Below are 24,983 nucleotides of genomic sequence, written 5' to 3' on the forward strand. Positions count from 1 at the left end.
TCTTGTTGTGGTTTTGATTTGCAGTTCCTTAGTGATTAGTAATGTTGGACATAAGCTTATTGATCATTTGTGTATCTTTTTTGGAGAAATGTCTTTTTAGGTCCGTTGCTTTTTTTTTTTTTTTTTTTAAGATTTATTTATTTGACAGATCACAAGTAGGCAGAGATGCAGGCAGAGAGAGAGGAGGAAGCAGGCTCCCTGCTAAGCAAAGAGCTGGATGTGGGGCTCAATCCCAGGACCCTGGGATCATGACCTGAGCCGAAGGCAGAGGCTTTATCCCACTGAGCCACCCAGGCACCCCGTGTTGCTTATTTTTTTAATCAGGTTGTTTTTTGTTGTTGAGATTCTAGGAGCTCTTTATATAATCTGGATATTAACCCCCAATCAGATATATGGTTTGCAAATATTTTCTTGCATTTTGTGGATTGCCTTTTCACTTTGTTAATTGTGTCCTTTGACGCATAGAAATTTTAAGTTTTGATGTAGTCCAGTTTATTTTAACATTTGTTGCCTGTGCTTTTGGTGTCATATCTAAGGAATCATTGTCAAATCCAATGTCATAAAGCTTTTCCCTTGTGTTTTCTTCTAAGAGTTTTATAATTTTAGCTCTTGCATTTAGAACTTTGATCCATTTCTAGTTAAGATTTTTTTTAAAGATTTTACTTATTTGACAGAGAGAGAGATTACAAGTAGGCAGAGAGGAAGGCGGAAAGAGAGGGGGAGGCAGGCTCCCCGCTGAGCAGAGAGCCTGATGCGGGCCTCCATCCCAGGACCCTGAGACCATGACCTGAGCTGAAGGCAGAGGCTTAACCCACTGAGCCACCCAGGCGCCCCTCTAGTTAAATTTTAATATGATATAAGGTAAGGGTTCAACTTCATTTTGCATGTGGAAGCTCAGTTTTCTCAACACCATTTGTTGAAGGGACTGGTCTTTCTCACTGAACGGTCTTGGCTCCCTTGTTGAAAATCATTTGACAAGGGGTAAGGGCTTATTTCTGAGTTCTTTTCCATTGGTCCATATGCCCGTCTTTATGCCAGTACCACACTGTTTTGCTTATTGGAGCTTTGTAATAAATTTTGAAATCAAAGTGTGAGACTTCCAACTTAGTTCTTTTTCAAGATTCTCCTGGGTATTTGAGATTCCTTGAGATTCCATATGAACTTTAGTATGGATTTTTCTATTTCTGAAAAAAAAAAAGTCATTGGGATTTGAGATGGCTATAGGACTTTTGAATTCCTTTTAAAGGAAATGTTGCCAAACCGATAAGGGGAGGAGGGGGCATTTTAAGCAAAAGGAAAAGCGTGATCAAATGCATGAAAAGATAAAAGAACTTGGTGTGTTTGGGGAACTAAAAGTAAGCTGGTAATGTTGGAGCACTAGGTGTGCCTACATTTCTGTGCATATGTGTATGGGTGTAGAATCGATTAGGAGATGAATTAGGAGCTAAGGTAGGGGTCAGATATTATGGAGGTGACTGTGTTTTGTGTTAAAAAGTATAATGGGGATTAGTTGAACGGTTGGGCTGTGGAGTGAAGTAATTAGGTTTGTACTTTATGGAGATGACCCTGTTGGTGAGAGTGTGTGCTAGATTGAGCAGGAAGGAGGCATTAACAGAAGGATTTGGCGTGCATTGTTGCAGACCTCCGAGAAATGGAATGGTGAGACTTATGCTATGGAAGTAGTGGGGAATAATAGAAGGGAGTGGATCTGCAGTAGCTTTGCACCACCACATCCTCAGACATTTTCCAATGACTTCACTCTCTTCCTTGGTCCTGAAGTCCTCGCATCTGCAGAATAGTGTCTGAACTCAGAGTGGCGGTTCCAACTCTTCACCTGCATCACAGAGTTGTGACCTTTTAAGAACTCATATGCTTGTTGAAGAAGGCCCGGGGCTCTGGCCCAGAGAAGCAGAGTCCCTCAGCAGCAGCGGGCCCCTTTTCAGAGCCCCTGAAGCTCCAGCTCTTCATCCTGCTACTCTCTCTCTCTCTCTCTTTTTTTTAAAGATTTTATTTATTTATTTGACAGACAGAGACCAGAAGTGGGCAGAGAGGCAGGCAGGGAGAGAGCGGGGGGGAAGCAGGCTCCCCGCGAGCAGAGAGCCCAATGCGGGGCTCGATCCCAGGACCCTGAGACCACGACCTGAGCCGAAGGCAGAAGCTTCAACCCACTGAGCCACCCAGGCGCCTCCATCCTGCTACTCTTGGGCCTCTAGCCACTCTGAGGACCTTGCCGTCATTCTTCTCTTTCCTTGCTGTGGTTTTCCCTGAGCCCATTGGAATCCACCAGAATGTGAGTTGTCTTCTCTGTTGTGACCCAGTCCCTTCACTTGCAGAATTGCAGTTCCCCAGGCCCTCTTGTGTGGTCCATGTTATTGAGACCGTGTCTCACCTGAGAACCTGTTTCTTCTCCAAGGACTGGAGCCTTCTGCTTCCTTAGCTTTCCGCATCCTGACAATCCATCCACTCACTGTGACTCAGTTCCCTGTCCTCAGCTTAGAGCAGCACTGAATAGGAGTTCTCGGGGTCTTTGCTGCTTCTTTTGAATTCCTCTTAAAGGAATTCAAAAGAATTCCCTCCATCTCAGTGAGAGGCTTACTGGGTGAACTGGGTAATGACAGTGCTGGGTCTGCCGCAGCAGCAGCTGGGGAGAGGATGTGCTCCATCAAGTACAGGCTGAGCCGCTTAACATGGAGCTCCCAAGTCCCTATTCTGAACCCTGTTGGGACGGTTCTGCTGAGCGGCAGGCTCTGTGTGTGTGTGTGTGTGTGTGTGTGTGTGATTGGCCCATCATGGTCACAGGTGGAGTCATGGAACTGGGGGCAGAGAGTGGGCTCAAGCTCCCAAGTTCCTGTGGGCATTTAAGAACCGGAACCACTTTGGTAGTGGAACAGCCAGCTCTGACCCACTGCCAAAGATACACATTTGGTGATCTGTGGGATGAGGCAAAGTGATCAAAGTACACCAGTGCTGTCAGTGCTGGAGAAAGCAGAGCCAGGAAAGGATTGCGCTGCCACTTGGGGTTACAGTGAGTGATTGAAGTGAATGATGGGCTGTGCCTAAGAGGCAAGCCAGACAGAACGCAGTAAGAAGTTCCAGGGAAGGTGAGGGCAAAGTGTTAAAGGGGAACTGGGGAGGAGATGGGGAAAAGAAAAGGGAAAGTCCGGGAAGAACATAAATGGAAGGAATTGCTCTTTCCTTGAAAGTCAAGAAGCAGGCTAGAACAAAAGGGACAAGCGCCCGGATCCCTGGCTGGAAAGGCTGGCTGGCATTTAGGAGACTTTGTCTTGAGTCAAGACTTTGTTCTTGAGTCCAGCGTACCTGGAACACAGCCTCAGGAAAGCAGAATGTGTTCTCATCACTCACTTTGTGTTCCCAAACAGAAGAGAAGAGAGGGAGGTGCCGCCTTGATCCAGCTCAAGCATTTCCAGGAGACTTCCTCTGGATGCCATATCGAGGCCGCCCTTCTGCCGCCGTAGCACGGAGCTGCTGATTACCGAGTGCATGGACATGGCTTTGCTCAGCAACATCCTAGCGGCCTATTCCTTTGTCTCAGGTAGTTGTCCAGTCTTAGCTGGGCCAGGGCTGAGGGCCGAGTCTATCTCCTGGGTGGCCATCAGTGGCCTTGTTCTCAGGAGAGAAATGCTACATGGTTGTAGCAGAGGGATTCTGCTGTGCCCAGTTTTGAGATGAAAGATCTTCTGGTCTGAAAGTTAAGCTTGGCATTCTCTAATTTGGCAGTGGGTGGTGGTTTGGGGTGTGGGGGGGACTCCAAAAACTTTATCTTGCTAAAGATGTTTGGTTTCCTTTGGGCTCAAGTGAGTGAATGAGGTAGCCTGGGGCTGACTTTTCTGTGTCATGCATTTGACTCCCTGTGAGAGAGGCTCTTGGGAGTAGCCTCCCCCTGCTCCTTTCCGTGAAGTGATTCTCTGTCCCACCCAGTGCGCACGTGCGTGCGCGCTCCCCTGCATGTGCGTGTGCGTGTTTGTGGTCTGTGTGTGGGGGGCTGTATGAGATGTGTGATAACCTCCCGGGAGACATGAAGACACAAAAACATGTGAGTCCGAGAGAGCCTGCTATTTGTCCCTTCCTTAATGCAGAGTTATATATGCTCTTAGGAAGATGGCTGATTGTCTCCTCAAGATCCTTTCTTGAGAACAGATGCTGTTTATATAAGAGGAGCCATTTAAAAATACCTGAAAATATCCTTCAATCAAGCTGAAATTTAAAAAATACATGAAAATTGTCAATGGTTTCAATGACAAACCCTCAGTTTGTTTTGTGAGATTAAGAGTCACTTATGGTTTGTCTCCCTCCCAATCCCATCTTGTTTCATTTATTCTTCTCCTACCCCCTTAACCCCCCATGTTGCATCTCCACTTCCTCATATCAGGGAGATCATATGATAGTTGTCTTTCTCCGAGTGACTTATTTCGCTAAGCATGATACCCTCTAGTTCCATCCACATCGTCACAAATGGCAAGATTTCATTTCTTTTGATGGCTGCATAGTATTCCACTGTGTATATATACCACATCTTCCTTATCCATTCATCTGTTGATGGACATCTAGGTTCTTTCCATAGTTTGGCTATTGTAGACACAGCTGCTATAAACATTTGGGTGCACGTGCCCCTTCATTCTTCAAGTTTTATCATTTATTTAAATGATATTCCTCAAAGATTGAGTTTTTGAATACATAGAAAATCAGAGTATGATGCAAATATACATTCAGATGACAGATTGACATATATTTTTAAAAATGGGTTTAGTTTTTGGGTCCCCACAGTATAAATCCATCTCCTGCAACCTTGATGTCAGGTTTATGACAAAACTGGGTGGAAATGTGGTGCTTATGTGGAAAATCCACATATAATTCTATGATGTCTTTTGGAGCTTACTACTTTTTTTTTTAAATAATTTTTTATATTTTTATTAACATATAATGTATTATTAGTCCCAGGGTTACAGGTCTGTGAATTGCCAGGTTTACACATGTGCTTGAATAACTTTTACAATTTTTTTTTTTATAGTTTGCTTTCTCTGTGTTTTGTTTTGCCTATTGTCTCAGGATGTTGTATAAAAAGGAAGAGGCTGAGGTTCTGATTAGAATTCCTCTAATCAGAGGACTGATTTTCTTTTCTGGTTCTCTAGCCAGGGTTGATACGTGGTGACCTCAGAGTTCAGATATAAAACCTGACATTTCTATTTACAGTGGCAAATCTGAGCCAGGGTTGAGGATAAAGGAAGCTAATGGCTTCTTTTTGAGAGAGGATCTTAGATGACATGCAACCTGATTTTAGAAAGGTCTTCTCAGGGGTGGCAAGATGCAGCAGGTCGTCTGCACAGACCTCAAGGCCCAGGGTTCACCCTTCCTGGGTCATCAAAGGCCGGGCCATCAGTCAACTCCTCACCTCCCTAGGAAGTCTGGTCTCTGGGGCCTCCTTCCCTGGGCACCACACATAAGAAGAATTTCAGCTTTGCGCCTTCTTCAAGGCTGTACTGGTATCATGTTTCACAAACAATTGGATGATGATCCTCTCAACTCTTTAGTGAACACATCCCTGAAATGAAGTGGTGGCAGGGAGGGCCTGGAGGTTCCAAAGCCTCCAAGGACACTTGCAAACCAGCTGTTGCAAGAACATATCTGGGTGAAAGCATACAGGCTCCTGGACTTTGGAGTTCTGCTTGGCACAGGAAGTACCTGGCAGTTTTCCATTTCAGCCAGCATGACCCTGAGTTGTGACCATTGAATGTGGTAATTCATTGAATGGTCTGGTGTTTACTGTGTGTCTTGTGATCTTGCTAGGGCTGAAAGAGTGCATGGCCCAGTTTCTCTGCCCCCTCCTCCAACCTTTCTCCTTCCCACCTCATATTCTAGAATTAAATAGTGGTTGGGACACAGGGAGATAATGCTCCTTTTAAGTAAATATGGGATGAAATAAAAAGAGAATTCAAGGAAATGGAAATGGAAAATAAAATGGGTTAGATCCAGTAAATAGACTTGCTGGCTAAAAATGAATTCTGAGTGTGATGGGCAACAATCCCTAGCTGTAAAGAAAATGAGTTAAGAGAATTTAAAATGTGAAGGTGAATATAATAGAAAAATAATTGTTTTAAAAGAAGAAGATAGAACAAATGGATTGAAGGCAATAATAAAAAATATGTTCGAAGAAAATTGTAAAAAATGTCCTGATCTTGTGGCTCTCTCATGTTCTCACTCAGCTGAATCTGGTCTTCAACTACACTGGGGCCCCTGATTCCTCCTAATTTCTCCCAGAGCATCAGTTGCCTCTTATTTTGTCCACGTGGTCCATCATTTCAGCAGCATATTTTTAATAAATGCATATTAATGCTTTATTACAGAACGTTTAGAACACAAACAAAAGTAGTTAGAAAGCATAATGAACCCCATGGACTCATCGATCCATCAATAGCCTTTCTCTTCCCTACTCGTTTTATTTTAAAGCAAATATCAGAAATTATATCGTCTTTTTTGTTTGTGTTTGTTTTTGTTTTTTTTTAAAGACTTATTTATTTATTTTAGTGGGGAGGGGCCGAGGGAGGGAGAGAGAGAATCTCAAGCAGTCTTCTGGAGTCTGCAGGGTGTTTGCTTAATGCACACAACTCCCTTCTTTGTCCAGTTCCTGATTAAAACAACAGGCAAAACACCACTCTAAGTACATCCCACTTTCTCCCCTTTTGCCCTCTGAGCTGAAGTAACCCAGTGCTGCTACAGCTCTGCAGATTGAAGCCATTAGAAATTCATGGCATCAAAGCTCAGCTGAGCCTTTCAAGTAGTACTTCAGTCTCTGATTGCCTTTGGAGACATCTTGTTCCCACTCTTTGCAACAGCCATTTCAAACCTTGACAATTCTAATAATTTTACATACCTGTCTATCCAAATGTACCCTATAATTAAATGGCGAATGCAAACTAAGAGAAAAATGCAGCATTAATGAAGAAGGGTTAACGTTTATAACATACAAAAAGCTTTTACCAATCAATAAAAGATCGGTGTCCCAAAGAATAGTAGAAAAGGCACAAGAATCAGCAGTTTGCCAAGGAGAAATTACAAATTGCTGATAAAACATACACCGCCCGAGTTCTAGCAATTAAACAAATGCCAAATAAAAGCAACAGCGAGGTTAACATTTTTATTTTATAAATTTTTTAAGACTTGAGTGCTTATGTATCTAATTCCAGTTTTACAGAAAGTGTGGGGAAATGAGTACTTGCACACAGTATTATGGGACTGCAAATTGCTACAGCCTCTCGAGAGAGTGATTTGGGAACATCTATCAAAAACCTTAAAAACATGTATACCGTTTAGCTGAAGTTCCACATTTAGGAATTTATCCTAAGGAAATAACTGGGGATATGGACAGAAATTTTACTATGAGGACAATTGATCTCAGAACTGTTTATATAATAAAAAATCAGAAAAATAGGTGAATACGAATTGAAGTAGAAAAATAGGTGAATATTAATTGAAGTAGAAAGATGTTTATGGTGTGTTTTTAAGTGAATAAAACCATATAGCCTGTGCAGTATAGGGCTATTTATGTTTGTATATTCACATGTATATGTAAGTACATTTTATTGCAAATTATATCTGGATGCTGGGATTTTATGAATGTGTCTGTATTTTTAAATTTCTTTTGCTTAGTTGTATGTTTAAATATTCTATACTTCATTGATACCACTTTTGTAATAAATAATGTTATTTTACTGAAATTTAAAATTTAGAATTAGGGCACCTGGATGGTTCAGTCGGTTAAGTGTCTGCCTTCGGCTCAGGCCATGATCCTGGGGTCCTGGATCAAGCCCTGCATTGGGATCCCTGCTCAGCGGGAAATCTGCTTCTCCCTCTCTTCTAGCCCTCCCCCCGCTTATTCTCTCAAATAAATAAGATCTTTTAAAAAATTAAATTTAGAATTATATCCTACATATAATTTACAAATTACCACTCCCTTATTCTTTCCTGACTTCTAGACCTGCGTATCTAAACACCCTGAATGTTACCACTTGTGTGTGCCATAAGCATTTCAGATTCAACCTGGCCTGCAATGGAATATGTCCTTCTCTGTCAGTTGCTCTTTCTCTTACGTACCATGTAGGGCATCACCCACGCCAGAAGTATGATGTATCGTACTCACTGTGTATATCTAGTTGCTTAGGGTCAGTCCGTTTTGCCTCTCAGTGTCTCTCAATGTGACCCCTCCATTTTATTCCCACCATCATTGAATTAATTGATCTGATCCAAGCCCCATTCTGCTTTTGCTTATCTTGCATAATAGCATTTTCCATGATCTATCTGCCTCCCATCTTGCTTCATAGCAAAGATTGTGTTTTGTGGCAAAATGATCTTTCCAAACTGTAGGTCTGATGATTTGATTCTTTTTTATTTTTTAGAATACTTTAGTGGATCCTCATTATCTCTGGGATGAAATCCAAATACTTTTGTATGGTTTAATAGTTAGGATTGCTTTCAGCTGCAAATAACAGAAAACCTCAACTTGGAGGCCTAAACACATAGAAGTTATCTTACCTTCATAACAAGAAGTCTGGAGGTACGTGGTGTGTTGGCTCAAAGATGTAGGGACCACCATCTTTGTGATTCTCATGTTCTTTCTGTTATGCTTATCATCTCATGGGTGCAAAGTGGCTGCTGTTGCTCTTGCTCTCATTCAAGATGGTTGAAAAAAGGAAGGACAATCCAGTAGATCTCATTTTTCATTGACCAAAACTGTGTTACATGACCATCTAGCTGAAAAAAAAAAAAATGACAAAGCTTGTTCAACCTTTAGACCAGTGCTTTGTAACCAGGGATGATTTTGCCCTATGGGGCATTGCAGGAAGTATCTGGAAAAACCTTTGGTTGTCACAACTGGGGTGGGGGGTGGGGTGCTGCTATTGGCATCTAGTGGTAGAGATACATCCTACAATGCACAAGACAACTCCCTACAACAAAGAATTAACTGGTCCAAGAGGTCAATAGTGCTGAGGTTGGAAAACACGCTGTAGAGGCAAGTAAGGGAGAAGAGATGTGGGGATTATGTGAGTTATCCAATCTGCAGTTTCTTATGTGGCTTCTCAGGGCTTTTAGTGTCTGAACTTGACTTCTTGGTGCTCTTATTTAGTTGTAAAGCTCCCTGATCAAGACCTCACTCCAATTATTTTAAACCACTTGCTGCGTCTTTTCTCATCTCTGCTTTTTGCAGCCATTTCCTTTTCCAAGTATTCTTCCCTTCAGTCTTGGACTGGCTATTGCCCTACAGTCTTCGGGGTCTGCCATCCTCTCTCCTCACTCCCCCACCTTGGCTTAGGTGTCACCCATGTACTCCTCACACACGTTTTGTTTCCCTGTATCTCAGTACAGGGATTGGAGGGGTTAACATTTCTTGTTTCAACTCTGTGCAGGCAACCCCTTGGGATCATAATATAATAATTTATGATGAGGATAATAATATCATTTATAGTAATAACCTCATAAATAACTTCTAATAGGGTTGTTAGAAAGATTAAATGGAATGATTGCTCTTTTATTTAATGTTTTGAATTGATAATTCATTCTCCTGGTCACTCTTCCATTTCCTTTCATTTCTTCCTTAAAAGTCACCTTCTTGGTTAGATTCCCTTTGGTCACTCCACCTGCCTGCTCCCCTCCAGCACACATCTGACACTTCGTATCCTCCTTCCTATTTTTATTGTTTTCTTCTCCTTATCACCTTATTGCCATTTAACATACACCCTGTTTTATTTGTTTATCTTGTTTATTTACTGTCTCTTCTAGTAGAATATAAGCTTCCAGGAACACTTAGATTTTTCTTTCTTTCCTCAGCCTCTAGAATAGTGTCTGGCACCTATTAGGTGCTCAATTAATCAGTGAATTAACATGGCTCAATGATCAAACAATATAAAGGGATATATAGTAAGAAGTCATAGAGCTGCCCCCTCCATCCAGTTGCCACGTTTGAGCCATCATCAGGCCTTTCTGCATCCTTCCAGAGTTCTTTGTGCACAGGTAAGAAAGATGAACATCTAATCTCATCCTCACCCCCTTTTTATCACAGCTAGCATTTTGTACTTTGTACTCTTTTTGTACTTTGCTTTCTTCACTGAAAACATTATCATAAAGATGTGTTATAGATGGTATTCAGTGTATAGAGGGCTTCCTCCTTTTAGATGACTATATTATAATATATTATACTATTCCCTTGTACAGATGAACCATAATTTTAAGCAGTCCTCTGTTGGCAAGAGGTAGTGGTTCAAATATTTTCCAACAGGCAACAGAGTTGCAATAAATCCTGTGGGCACACATAGGTGTTCATGTGCATTTGCAGAGTAGGTTCCTAAAAGTGAAACTGTTGGATCAAAGAGTGTATAAATTATGAGTTAAGGTCAATATCACCAAAGTGCCACTTAAGGAGTTTTACCCATTTACTCTTTTTAAGATGCATCAGAAGATCCTGCAACACTATTTTCAAACTGTTGGATTTTTGACAATCTGATAAATGAAAAATAACATCTAAATGCCATTTAATTTCTGTTCCTCTAGGTCACAGGTCAGCAAATGTTTTCTGTAAAGGGTCAGATAATAAATATTTTTGGCTTTGTGAGCCATACAGTCTCTGTTCTATTGAACTCCTGTGCTGTTAGCATGAAAGAAGACACAGACAGAGCGTATATGAATGGTACAGCTGTGTGCCAACAACAAAACACATGGTGGTCAGGTTTGGCCCCTGAGCCGTAGTGTGCCAAGTCCTACTTTGGGTGAGCAGCTTTTCATACATTGAAGGGCCACTTGTATTTCTTTTTCTGTGAACTGTCTATATCTTTTGTCCATTTTCTTTATTGGTTGTTGGCCTTTTTTCTTAATGCTCTTTCTAGGTGTTCTTTATATACTAGCTTTGTCTCTGTGGCATATTTCAAATATTTTTCATAATTTTGGCAAATGCCAAGAACTTTAACTTTGTTTACAGTAATTTTTTCCAGTGCAGGTATGCTGGGGGATCGTTTATTTTTTTCATTTAACCAATATTCCTTTTGTTTAAAATTTAAATTCAATTAGCCAACATAGAGTACATCATTAATTTCAAATGTAGTGTTCAATAATTCATAAGTTGCATATAACACCCAGTGCTAATCACGTCATGCACTCTCCTTAATGCCATCACCCAATATTCTTTGAATGTGTAACAGTAAGTACAGCGGTGTGAACTATGTAGTAGTCAGCTAGAATTTGAATCACTTTTCCTATGAGATTGGCTTGAGAGAGGTGGTCTCTTAGCAGTGAGGAAGCCTAACCCAGCATAACTCTATTGATAGTCACAAATTTGGGGTTTGGAGAAAGTACCACAGTTTCTGTTTCATGTTATTCCCCTTTATACTGGTAATCCTGTGAGAGTTGAGAACTTTTGTGTTTTTAGCCTCAGAGGCACTGTAGATGAACAGTAAATTTCTGTGGAATAAAGAAACCATTTATTGACCTATCATATTAGAACAAATTTTAGCAGTTGAACTATACTCTCCTGGAGAGGGTTTGATAAGAGTAGTACTTTCACATGCAGCTGATGGCAAGAAAGTATAATGTATGACTTTTGAAAAGCCACTGGCAGTATGTTTCAAGAGGTCTAAAAATATGTATGCCCTCTAACGTAAAGATTCCTTTTCTGAGAATGCACTACAAGGCAACCCATGAAACAAACAAGCAGAAAAGGAAGTAGCATTATACACAAAAGTACTCTGACTCTGCATTTGTCCAAACCCATACAATGTGCAACACCTAGAGTGAACCCTAATGTAAACTATGGATGTTGTGTGATTATGATGTGTCAGTTAGTTTCCTGAGTTATAACAAATATGTTGCTCTGGTGGGGGATGTTACTAAGGGGAGAGGCTATGGGTATGTGGGGGTGAGGGTTATGGGGAATCTCTGTACTTTCCTCTTAATATTGTTGTGAACCTAATACTGCTTTTAAACATAGTCTTTTTTTTTTATTTTATTTATTTATTTGACAGAGAGAGAGATCACAAGTAGACAGAGCAGCAGGTAGAGGGAGAGGAAGGGAAGCAGGCTCCCTGCTAAGCAGAGAGCCTAATGCGGGGCTTAATCCCAGGACCCTGAGACTATGAGCTGAAGGCAGAGGCCTAACACATTGGGTCACCCATGCACCCCATGCTTTTAAACATTGTCTTACAAACAAACAAAAAAGGTATGCAGATGAAAACATAAAATGCAACCAAGTAAATATAAATAAATATGTACATATTTATATGATAGGAAGAAAGAATAGAGGAAAATTCACTTCACTACACTGCACAGTGTGTAGTTATATTCAGGTTGTGGGCTTAAGGTGATTTTATAAATTTTTTTCATCCCTTACTCTTTTAATATTGTATCATTACACATACACACACACACACACATACATTTATATGTATACACACATATATACACATATATACATCTATATACATATTTATCCATATATGATAAGTTTATTAACTGGACTTTGAGAAATTGTATATTCATGATTTAATTCAGTAAATATTTGTGAGATACACACAATGAGCAAGGCAATGTGCTGGATGTTCTGGAAATCCAAAGTGAATCAGGTGGATTCTGCCCCCAAATTTCTCACTGTTGTGTGGGAAAGAGAGTCATTACATAACTAATTATCATGCAACTACATAAAGTGCTGCCCGGGTGAGAGGGGCTAATTAATCATATTCTTCCTCCCTTCCAGACTCAAGGAACCAGAAAAGCATCAGAATAGGGTATCAAGTGCAGCATTGGTTACACCAGGGCAGAGAATGTTCAGGGCCTTCTACAAGCTTCTAAGCTCCCCTTAGTCCTAGGGTCATAGGACCATAGGTCTTTCCTGCTGTAGATGAAGGAAGGTGAGCAGGGTGGTTTAGGATGATGGGTAAGGTAAAGGAAGCCCTCTTTTGGGGGTTCTTATGGCCTGGACAGGTGGTAAGGGAAGATGAAAGAGGCGGAAGCGAAAGAGTGTACTCCAGAGCCAGCCTAGTGGGGGAGCGATGCTCCCACACCCCCTCTTCCCGAGGAAGAACAAGCCAGGGATGGAAGAAGGAGGGCAGCTTTCTTCAGCATTTCTGTAGAGGACAGAAGTGATAGTGGAGGGTTTTGCTTCTTTATGGGGAGGGGCAGAATCCCATAAAGAGGAATTCTAACAATGCTTTAAGAGTTCAGAGAAGAGATTATGCTGAATGCTCCCTGATTTTACAAAAGCCCCAGTACTCTCTTTAAAACCTATTTGCAAAACATTTTTCTTTCCAATCAAGAGATTGCAAGTTTGGGGCACCTGGATGGCTCAGTTGGTTAAGTGTCTGCCTTTAGCTCAGGTCATGATCCCAGGGTCCTGGGATGGAGTCCCAAGTCAGGTTCCCTGCTCAGTGGGGAACTGAGCAGGGAACCTGACTTCTCCCTCTCCTTCTGCCTCTGCCTTGCCGCCTGCTCTTGCTCTCTCTTAAAATAAAATAAAAACAAATAAATAAATACAATCTTTAAAAAAAAGGGGGGGGGGTGGATTGCAAGCTTTGAGGTCAAGAGTCTAGGCAGGGGAACCAGTTACACATGGCCGGAGACCAGCTGATCTGGCCTAGACTGATGCTGCTGGGCATGATCTGACCTCCGAGGGTGCAAATGAAATTAGCTCAGGACCTCCACATAGAGCCTCTTCCTGCCCATGAAAACAATGACCCTGCAGGAAGCTAGATACAGCAATACATTTATTTTTATTTACTGAGGGAAAACAACTGACAATAGCCCTCCCCACTCTACTTCCTGGGCAATTAACAGCTGTCTGGATCTGGCCAAGACCAGGGTGGATCATTGGCCAAAAGGAAGTGACCTGGAGCAGAGACTAGAAAAAACAACCATGATAGAGCTACAGTTTCGATTTTTGCAGAAGCATGATGAAGAAAAACAAAATAAATTATATCAGCTGTGAAAATCAGCCCTGAGTCATCTCCTCAGGAACCAGTGAAGCCCAGTCAACTCCCTTGCCCTCTCATTGCTTTTACTGGGCGTTTCTGGGGATCCTTGTCGGAAAGCTGTAGGTAGAAGAGTATGTTTTCTGGTTGGAGTAGCAGGATGGGATGTATAGTTAAGCTAGAGGGAGAATAGTGATTCCCGGGATAAAGTTCAGTAACCATCTTCAAAGTTAACCTATATAATAGGGGGGGTGATGAGGGCAGGGTGCAGAAAACATGGAGACACACTCACAGGGAAGAAAGGGTGGGATGAGAAGAGAAGGAACTGAAGATGAGGAAAACAGATAGATTAGATGGATGAACGGATGGGTGGAAGGGAGGCAGAGAACGTGGAAGGAAGGAAGAAAGGGAGGAAGGGAGGAAGGAAGAAAAAAAATAAATAGAGTTATTTTTTATTGAATGCCTATCTTTGCCAAGATCTTGGATAATCTCTTTATGCTGGTCATCTGTAATACCTTTAACCTTTACCACAATTGAGCATGGTAGGTAAGTAGTGTTTAAAAGATGACTGAGATGAGGCTTCAAATTAATGCTGGTCTGCCCGGTGGTTTTCCATCCCGGTAAAAGCATGGATTGGGTTATCCTTTGGGGAAAGCCTTCTCAAATCCACATATCTGAACTTTAGCTTTTCCACTCACCTTTGTGTTTCTGGAGATCCCTCTTCAGGCTTCTATAGAAACTCTTCCTTTTAGTATAGGAATGGGTGGGTCTTCTTCCCTGCTGGGCTGTTAAGTTCCTCAAGGCAAGAGCTCCCTCAATCCTCTTCCTTTGCTGGGTATCAACTAGACAGAATTCAGTTTTATTCTCCTTCACTGATTGCTTGCTTATTTATTTATTTATTTATTTATATCAAGCAATCAATTTTTATTGAGATATAATTGGCCTATAACATTGCATAAATTTAAGGTGACAAAGTGTTGACTTGAAACCTTTATATATTGCAGTATGGTTACCATCGTATTATTAACTACTTTCATATCACCTAATTATCTTTCTTTTCATGGTGAGAACAATTAAGACCTAATGTCTTAGCACCTTGAGAGTCTATAATACAATATTGTTTTCTATATTCAGTAGGCTGTGCATTAAACCTCCAGGACTTATTTATCTACCGGTTGCAAATTTGTAGGCTTAAACAACACATACCCAATTCTCTCTCTCTCCAGACTTTATTAACCATCACTACACCTTGGTTTTAGGAGAAGGTCTTTTTTAGATCCCATGTGTTAGTGATATCATACAGTATTTGTCTTACTTTGACTTAATCTCAATTAGCATAATGTACTTAAGGGCATAACACATTTTCTTTATCCATTCATCTGTTAATGGACACTTAGGGTGTTTCCATGTCTTGGTTATTGTGAATAATGCTGCTGTGAATACGGGAGTGCAGCTATCTCTTAAAGACAGTGATTTCATCTCCCTATGTTTCCTTGATGATCTTAATAGATGAAAGAAAAACATTTGACAAAATACAACATCCTTTCATGATTAAATTCCTCATCAAATTGGGTATAAAATGAGCATATACCTCAATATAATAAAGACCATATATGACAAACCACAGCTAACATCATGCTCATTAGTAGAACATTGAAAGCTTCTCAACTGCATACAAAAGCTCCACACTTTTATTCCCCTCTTTAGTTCTGATGTCACCATTTACCTCTTTTTATACATTGTGTCATTAACAGATTGTAGCAGTTACTGTTACTTTTAGTACTATTTTCCTTTAACCTTTATTCTATAGTTTAGTGGTTAACATACCATTCTACTACACATTTAGAGTTTTCTAAATCTGACTGCATAATTAACTACAGTGTACACTTTACAGTTGTACACTTTCAGATGTTTTCACGGCACTAATTAGCATCTTTTCACTTCAGCTTGATGAACTCTTTTCAGCATTTCTTGTAAGGCAGGATACCTTCAGCTTTTGTTTCATGGAGAAAGTCTTTATTTCTCCTTCATATCTGAAGACTAACTGCCATATAGAGTGTTCTTGGCTGGTAATTTTTTCTTTTCATTTTTCTTTTCACATTTTCACTATGTCATTCCACTCTCTCCTGGCCTGTAGGGTTTCTGCTGAGAAATCCACTGATAGCCTAGTGGGGGCTCCTTTATAAGTTATAATTTTTTTTTTTCTCTAGATACATTTAGGACTGTTTTTCTTTGATGGTTGACAGTTTCATTATAATGTGGCTTTGAGGTCTTTTTGCATTACGGTAACAGGGTGATCTATTAGCTTTGCCAACTTTGATGTCAAAGTCTCTCCTCAGTTTGGGGATGTTCTCTGCTATTATATGTTAAACAAACTTTCTGGACCCTTCCTCCACTCTTCTCCTTCTGGAACCCTGATTATGCTAGTATTTGTACATTTGAATGAATCCCACTGCACTGGGTTATTTGAAAAGCACTCTCTTCTAGGTAACTTATTTTGTCTTCCATTTGTCCTACTCTGCTGCAGATTCTCTCTCTTGCATTTTTCATTTCAGTCATTGAATTCTTCAGCTCTAGAATTCTGTCTGGTTCTTTTTTATGGTTTCTATCTCATTGTTAAATTTCTCATTTTGTTCATGTATTTTTTTTTCCTGATTTCATTGAATTGTCTCCTATGTTTCTTTGTAGCTCATTGTTTCTTCAAAACAGTTACTTTGAATTCTTTATCTGCTAAATCATAAGATTTCATGTCTTTGAAATTTTTATTCAAGGATTTTCTTTTGATGATGACACTTTTTCTTTTTTTTTCTAATCAGAATTTTTTTTTATTAACATATATTATTTGCCTCAGGGGTACAGGTCTGTGAATCATCAGGCTTACACACTTCACAGCACTCACCATAGCACATACCCTCCCCAATGTCATAACCCAGACACCCTCTCCATACCCACCTCCCCCTGGCAACCCTCAGTTTTTTTTTGTGAGATTAAGAGTCTCTTATAGTTTGTCTCCCTCCCAATCCAATCTTGCTTCATTTTTTCCTTCCCTACCCCCCAAGCCCCCATTTTGCCTCTCAAATTCCTCATATCAGGGAGATCATATGATAGTTGTCTTTCTCTGATTGACTTATTTCTCTCAGCATAATACCCTCTAGTTCCATCCACATCATTGCAAATGGCAAGATTTCATTTATTTTGATGGCTGCATAGTATTCCATTGTATACATATACCACATCTTCTTTATCCATTCATCTGTTGATGGACATCTAGGTTCTTTTCATAGTTTGGCTATTGTGTGCATTGTTGCTATGAACAGTTGGGTGCATGTACCCCTTTGGATCACTACATTTGTAACTTTAGGGTAAATACCCATTGGTGTGATTGCTGGGTTGTAGGGCAGCTCTATTTTCAACTTTTTGAGGAACCTCCATGCTGTTTTCCAGAGTGGCTGCACCAGCTTGCATTCCTACCAACAGTGTAGGAGGGTTCCCCTTTCTCCACATCCTCACCAGCATCTGTTGTTTCCTGACTTGTTAATTTTAGCCATTCTGACTGGTGTGAGGTGGTATCTCATTGTGGTTTTGATTTGTGTTTCCCTGATGCCAAGTGATGCGGAGCACTTTTTCATGTGTCTGTTGGCCATCTGGATGTCTGCTTTGCAGAAATGTCTGTTCATGGATGACACATTTTCTTAATTCTTCATGTTCCTTGTAATTTTGTGTTGCTGCTTTACTTTTGAAGTAAAAGATACCTCCCTAACTCTTCACTAGTTGCTTTCGGATGGGGTATATTGTTTGTTGGTCCTATTGTATATGGGGTTCTCTCAGACCTTGTTTTTATACACCTGCTCCACATTTCTTGCTCCCTCTTGTGGCAGAATTCTTAAGCTTTTATGTCTTCTCTGGATCTTACAGCTCACCTGGCTGGCTCCTGGAAACCTCTCTTTTGTTTTTCCAGAAGGTGGTGCTACAGTTCAAGTTTGTGGTTTCTCTCTTGCCCACAGAGCCAGGTCTGTTTTTCTGATAGCATTCCAGTTTACCAGACTTTTGAAGCCAACCTTGGAGATGGAGTAAGGGAAGTGAGGGAAGGTATGGGTTTAGCACTTGGGGTATTAAGGATGTCTGCCTGGTAGGAAGATCCTTGGCTGAGGTTCTCCCAGAGGCTTGTGGGACTTTGTCCAGACATCCTGAGCTCAGTCAGCACGAACCATGCCCCTTTATAATCCTTTGATATTCTTACTTATCACTTTCCCAATTTCTTCCCTCCCCTCAGTCATGGAGGTCCCGCTTTAGTACTCTGTGTGTTGCTGGAGAGAAATGGGTTTCCCATGCAGCATCCAGCAGAGCTAGGGTAGCCAGGCACTCACATACTGCTCTCCTTTCCCCCCACAGTGTGGGGCCATGGGATAGTTCAGTTCTGTGCTATATCAATTTGGCGGGGAGGGACACTGTTGGAAAAGTTCCTTCAAACTTGTTTTGTTTGTTTGTTTCCTTCAGTGATGTGCTGGAATTCTGTTTCATCCATGGGTATTTGCCCAGGTCAACACTTAGCAAGATTTTCTCCAAACACAGCTGGGAAGGATCAGAGTTGTGGTTGCTAGTTTCACAGTCCTAACTGAAGTCTGTCTGCGGTCTGTCTATTACTGGATGACCTGGTAGGCGGTTGGGTGAGACTCCTCCTGAGCTTCTTGGCTTATGCTTTTGGATCAGAAGACTCCCACAGAGACACATTTTTTTGGTAGATGGATGCTTAATTAGCTGAAAAAAAAAAAAGGAACACCAAAGGTTGGGATATCTTACACCACCATGATATTGATGTCACCCCGCTTTCACCACATTTACATTGTTTATTGACTACTCATATCTGCTATTAGTGTCTTCTATTTTCTTCTTGCCTCTCCTCTTTGTACCTATAATTTATGTCTGTTGTATTCATATCACTGTCATTTTGGTAGGAGTTTCATTTTTTTTTTAAGGTTTTATTTATTTATTTGACAGAGATCACAAGCAGGCAGAGAAGCAGGTAGAGAGAGAGAGAGGGAAGCAGGCTCCCCGCCGAGCAGAGAGCCCGATGCGGGGCTCGATCCCCGGACCCTGAGATCACGACCTGAGCCGAAGGCAGAGGCCCCAACCCACTGAGCCACCCAGGCGCCCCTTGGTAGGAGTTTCAGAGGGAAGGAGGTATCATAAACACATGCATTCAGTATGCTGTGTTTAGATTGATAGAACCTTTTTGGGGTACAATTTAGAATGCATAAAACTTCAAAATGCCTACTATGCTCTTTGATGCAGTTGCCCTATTTCTAGATAACTAATCTGAAGAAATAATTCTACATGTATATAAAGAGATGTGTACAAGGATACAATCATCTTGACGTTAGCATTGCTCATCATATTGAAAAATTATAAACCATTTATGTGATAGTAATAAGGAAATAGTTAAGTAAACTTTGATATGTCTATACTACAGAAGACTATGCAACAGTCAAAAAGAGTGCTGTTGGCATATCTGGAAACCTCTCTAAGAAATATTCTTACATTTTAAAAAGGATTATTATATATAATCCCACTTATATTCTTTAAAAACCCACAAAACAATATATGTTTTGAGTCATACTAACCAGTGAATAGAGAGTATGGAAAACTAATATGCTGAAAAACTAATTTGAGTCCTGTCAGATTGACCATGCGCTGGGACCCACGGCCAGGCATGCCCCTATATTCTTAAACTTACCCACAAAGGGAAGGCTGTTCACCCAAAGGCTCTTATCCTGTGGAGCACATCAGAGAGGGATCCTCACTGGGCCCATGAAGCATACTGCACATTAACAGAATGATTAATTTCTTACCAAAGAAAACCACAGATTTCTCCCCCACAAAGTCACCAGATGAGGCCATCACAAAATACCAACACTGGTTTTCCAACTGTGATCGTATAAGTTATCAATTGCTGCACAGCAGATTACCTCAAAACGTAGTGACTCAAAACAACACACATTTCTTATCTTGTTTGTGTGGGTCAGGCCAGGCCTGCACCAGGAGGGCACGCTTCCCTCCTGCACATGGCTGTTGAAATGGTCCGTTTCTTTGCAGGCAGTTAGCCAGAGGCTACTTTTTGTTCCTTGCCATGTGGGCCCCTCTGTAGAACAGCTCAGAACATGGCAGCTGGCCTCATCAGAACCAGGGAGTGAGAAAAGCCAGAGAGAACGCATAAGCAAGTTGGAAGTCAGTCTTATGTAATGTAATCTTAGACTCATCCAACAATTTTGTCATATTCTGTTTTTTAGAAATAGATCATGAGGTCCAGCCCACTAGGTCCAGCCCTCAAAGGAAGGGCTTGGGTAAGAGTTGGAATACTAAGAAGTGGGGGGCATCTCAGGAGCTAACTACATGTGTTGACTTGGGCCTGTGATGGTATAGTTACAATAAAGGAAGCATTGATCCTTGATTTTACCCATAAATTTTTTGCCCCCCCCCCCCAAAGCTGCTTACATCTGTGATTAAAAGGTTCTTCAGGAGTTGCAGGAGCAAATTCAGAAGCCAAGGATCTTTCCCTATAGGCAAAAATAGGTTTTAAACACCTAAACACCTCCTAAGCAAATGACATCTAAGGACTGGTGCTTGCTGATACTACATCCTAAATAATACTTTTCTTTCTTTTATCTTTTCATTCTGAAATTATTTCAAATTTAAAGTTGCAAGAATATAGGAGAATGATTCCACACGCCCTATACCATTTGTTGATAATTATGTTTTGAACCCATTATATAGTTTGTCCCATGGGAAGGCAGTATTTGTAACCATCCGAGCTTTGAGGTGTGATAAGAGCTGTGCAAGGCGGCCGGGAGCGCTGGGTGCTCTCCGCATCTAGAGTCGTCATCTCTCAAATGCCTCTTCTTCCTCCTTCTGCAGAAAATCCCGAGCGAGCAGCTCTGTACTTTGTCTCAGGCGTGTGCATCGGGCTGGTGCTCACCCTGGCCGCCTTGGTGATGAGGATCTCTTGCCACACGGACTGCCGGCAGCGTCCCCGGAAGAAGTTCCTGCAGGACCGAGAGAGCAGCAGCGACAGCAGCGACAGCGAGGATGGCAGCTCGGACACGGCGTCTGACATCTCGGTCAGGAGACACCGCCGCTTCGAAAGGACTTTGAACAAGAACGTGTTCACTTCGGCGGAGGAGCTGGAGCGCGCGCAGAGGTTGGAGGAGCGGGAGCGCATCATCAGGGAGATCTGGATGAACGGCCAGCCCGAGGTTCCGGGGACCAGGAGCTTGAACCGCTACTATTAGTGGTGGGAGCCGAAGCCCGCGCGGGGCAGGAGCCGCCGGCGAGGGCCAGAGTCCGCAGGGAGGGTGGGCACAGAGCCGAACGCAGTTCTGCTGAAGTCCTGGGGGGGCAGAGATAAGCAGGACATGCCCGTTTTCTAGCCAGGAGACCTGAGCTTTCCTTTTCGACTAAATTAACGGAGAAGTAGAAAAACCGAGTCAGTTTATCAACCTTTCCAGGTCGTGGAATGGTGCTGAAAAACCCTCTCCAGAAATGTGGATGGAGATTAGAGAAACGGGACTGTGGTTACTCTTGATTTCTGAGGATCTCAGAAGTTTCTGTGGACTTCAGTGCTATGTGTTACTCCTTTACAAAAGGAAGATTATCATGGCATGAAGGCTAGGAAAAGCAGGGTGAACTTAACCCAGTAAATGCAATTTTTAAAAGGACCCCATGCTATGGAGGTGGTACTCATCCAGAGAGCTGATTTATGATTATTATTTAAGGCTGATTTTTAAATCTCGTGTTGCAATGGCAACCTTGTCCATTTTAACTGGCACCTCAGGGATTAAAATCCTATTTTTTAGTATAGTTCCCACCTCATTCATGAAAATGGGAAGAATTAATGTATTATGGGAGATGTGTCAGTGTGCTAGAAAATATCAATAACCTCAAAGGATGAAGGGTTTTATTTTAAATAGTTTATAAAATATATATTAACGCGCATATTTGAAGATGCTGCATAAGAATACGAGCTGTGTTTTCCCCCATTTGGAGAGAAGAAATTTTGTTATGACTCTAGATGATGATGATTTTAAACATTTTGTTAAGAAAACAAACAAACAAGTCTGGATTTCCAAGAAAAGAATGAGAGTGGGAGATGAGGAATAAAGCCAAAATTAGGATGAGATTAAAAAAATAAATAAATGTTACATAAAGTCTTTTTTGTTTGTGTCATGTCCATCTCTGTGTTATACTTACTTTAAGTGGCAGCCCTTTTTCATAGGTGGCTATGGTCTTTTGCCAGGCCCTTTCAACAACTGGAGAACTGGGAGAAATGGAAAAACTGGAGAATAAAGAAATGGCCCCTGTGTGACTAACTAGGGACCCGTCGTTTGCTGTGTGTTGTGTGTTACAGTTACAATGTGGCTGAGTGGTTGTTAAGCATGGGATAGACGTGCCCAAGGCTAGAAATAAGATGGTGGCCTCTTTGTGACTTACTTCACTAAGCATGATCTTCAGAGGAAGTCAATTAGCATATGGTTTCACTTATTTGTGGAACAGAAGGAATAGCGTGGAGGACATTAGGTGAACGGAAAAGTGAAGGGGAAGAAGTCAGAGTGGGAGAAAAACCATAGGAGACTATGGACTCTGGGAGACTAATAGAGGGTTTCAGAAGGGAGGGGAGGGGCGATGGATTAGCCTGGTGATGGGTATTAAGGAGAGTACGGATTGCGTGGAGCACTGGGTATTATATGCAAACAATGAATCATGAAACACTACATCAAAAACTAATGATGTACTGTATGGTGACTAACATAGCACAATTAAAAATAAATAATAAATGTGACAAACTTAAATAAATGATGATCACCTCTTACGGAGAAGGGAGGTCAGTAGGGAAAAAAGAGAGCGAGGCTGAACCACTTAGAAATGGGTTACAGAGAAGGAAGCAACATCCTCCAGCCTTCTATCTCTGTCAGCTCCCTTCTCTTGACATGCAGTGGGTTCCTTATTCAGCCTGTCTGGACGCTCCTGAGCCTTCTTACTGGGAGTATTTCCATTGGTGTCCATCGGTGTCATCATGGTACCTGAAATGTTGGTCAGGAGACTTCATCTGATGGGGTCTCTATTGCTTTAGCAACCCACTGTCTGCCCTAAGGGCTTGGAAGGCTGTCTTAAGAAATGAACAATCACAAATCTGTGTGCCCAGGGGGCAATACACTTGGCTTGAAACCTTGGTGGCTGGTCTGATTCTATCAATTTGGGTTGCCTCACTGGGTAGTAACAACGGCCAAAAATCTTGTTAAATCAGTATCTTTGAATTTGGGTTTCCACCCTTGTGATTTCCATCCTAGGCAATAATTGCCTGGGCTTCAGATTAACATCATCTTGGTCTCTGTCTCTTAGAAAAGTGAAAGAATGAGGTGTTGCCTTCATCCCCAGGATTCATCCAAAGCTGGTAACAGGGAAGGATATGACCCTTGTTAGGATGGAGGTGTTTGGGAAGGTTCTGGGTCATCTGGCTTTCTCACCCCAATATCCTGATGCCTTTACCAAGTCTATGAAGTTCCTATTTTTAGGGTGGTGTGGATTTCCCTAAGTCACAAAATACTAGATAACAGTTTGGCCTACTGCTTCACTTCCATATAGCAAGGATTTCAGCTTTTCAGCCAAAGATAGGGAGACTTCCACTGTTACCTTCCTTATCTTGACCCAACCAGCTCTACATTTAGGTCTGTCCCTCCTGGTTCCAGTTTCTGCATTGGGTCACTTTCATTTGCAACAGAATAATATCCAACTTAAGAGCATTTATTGGTTCATATAACTGGGGAAAGTAGGGTTGGATCAGGCATCATGGATGACAGGGTCCAGATGCTGAAATGCTACCAAAAGTTCTTTCTTTCTCAGCTCTCATCTCTGCTTCTCTCTGTTGCTGGTCTCATTTTTTTTCTGTTTCAGGTGATGTTATGTCCTGTGTGTACCACTACAGTGTATTGGATTCATTGCTACTCACCGAGCTTCCATACAGCTCACAGGTTGTGTGTGTGTGTGGGTGGGGGAGGGCAGTTTCACTGTTTACTTAGCTCAGAGGACAGCATGCAAAGGATGCTTCTGTCTAGCTTCCCTGGTCTTCCATGGTTCCTCAGAGAAGCACTGGCTGACAGTCAAACATCTGAGAAGTTGTTAGAAGTACAGTTACCCTAGGAGCTCCCACCAACTTCCTTTGAGGGCCTCTTCCTGCACTGTGAGGCACAGGTGGTCACCATCCACTCATGGCATATCTGAACCCTCTCAGCTGAACCTTCAATACTGGCAGGGAGTGCACCTTAGGCACTTTTGGACTTAACATCATTCCAAAATAAGGACACAAAAGGAAAGAAACACCTTGCTTCAAGGTTGAAAATTAAAATCACAGGTAAGGAAATCTAACAACAAGAACAAAAAAAATGGGACACCTGGGTGGCTCAGTGGGTTAAGCCACTGCCTTCAGCTCGGGTCATGATCCCGGAGACCTGGAATCGAGTCCCCACATCAGGCTTCCAGCTCTGCGGAGAGTCTGCTTCTTGCTCTGACCTTCTCCCCTCTCATGCTCTCTCTCTCAAAGAAATAAACAAAATCTAAAAAATCAAATCTTATCAAATCAAGTCAAATCACAGGGAAGGACTCCTTGGCCTGGCTTGTATAGTGTGCCCTTCTAGGAGTTTCACCATTTCAGATATTTTATTTAAGTCCTTTTAGAAAGGATTTGTTTACCTACTTGAGAGAGGAAGAGAGAGAGGAGTGGAGGGAGAGGGACAAAGAAGTCCAAGCAGACTCTGTGATAAGCGCAGAACCAATGCAGGGCCAATCCCGTGACCCTGAGATCACTAGCAGAGCTGAAACCAAGAGTTGGATGCTCAACCAACCATGCCACTCAGGCACCTCTACATTTAAGTCATTAACCCATTTGGAGTTAATTTTTGTGAGTGGTGTATGATGGGGTTCAATTTCATTTTTTGCATGTAAATTCCCAATTTCCCAGCACTATTTATTGAA

The 24,983-nt window shown here is 41.7% G+C and overlaps 1 protein-coding gene across 1 annotated transcript in view; it reads left to right on the plus strand.

Moving 5' to 3' along the window:
- Positions 1-22,167, plus strand: part of EVA1A (eva-1 homolog A, regulator of programmed cell death) — a 50,840-nt gene extending 28,673 nt beyond the window's left edge. The window contains 1 exon segment of the mRNA XM_032880696.1: positions 20,874-22,167. Within this exon segment, the coding sequence (XP_032736587.1) occupies positions 20,874-21,247 (374 nt within the window). The 3' untranslated portion in view covers positions 21,248-22,167.
- The last annotated feature ends 2,816 nt before the right edge of the window (positions 22,168-24,983 follow it).

The sequence above is a fragment of the Lontra canadensis genome, unplaced genomic scaffold (genome assembly GCF_010015895.1).
Source record: "Lontra canadensis isolate GAN:19392208 unplaced genomic scaffold, GSC_riverotter_1.0 scaffold71, whole genome shotgun sequence".
In the NCBI taxonomy this organism is placed as follows: domain Eukaryota; kingdom Metazoa; phylum Chordata; class Mammalia; order Carnivora; family Mustelidae; genus Lontra; species Lontra canadensis.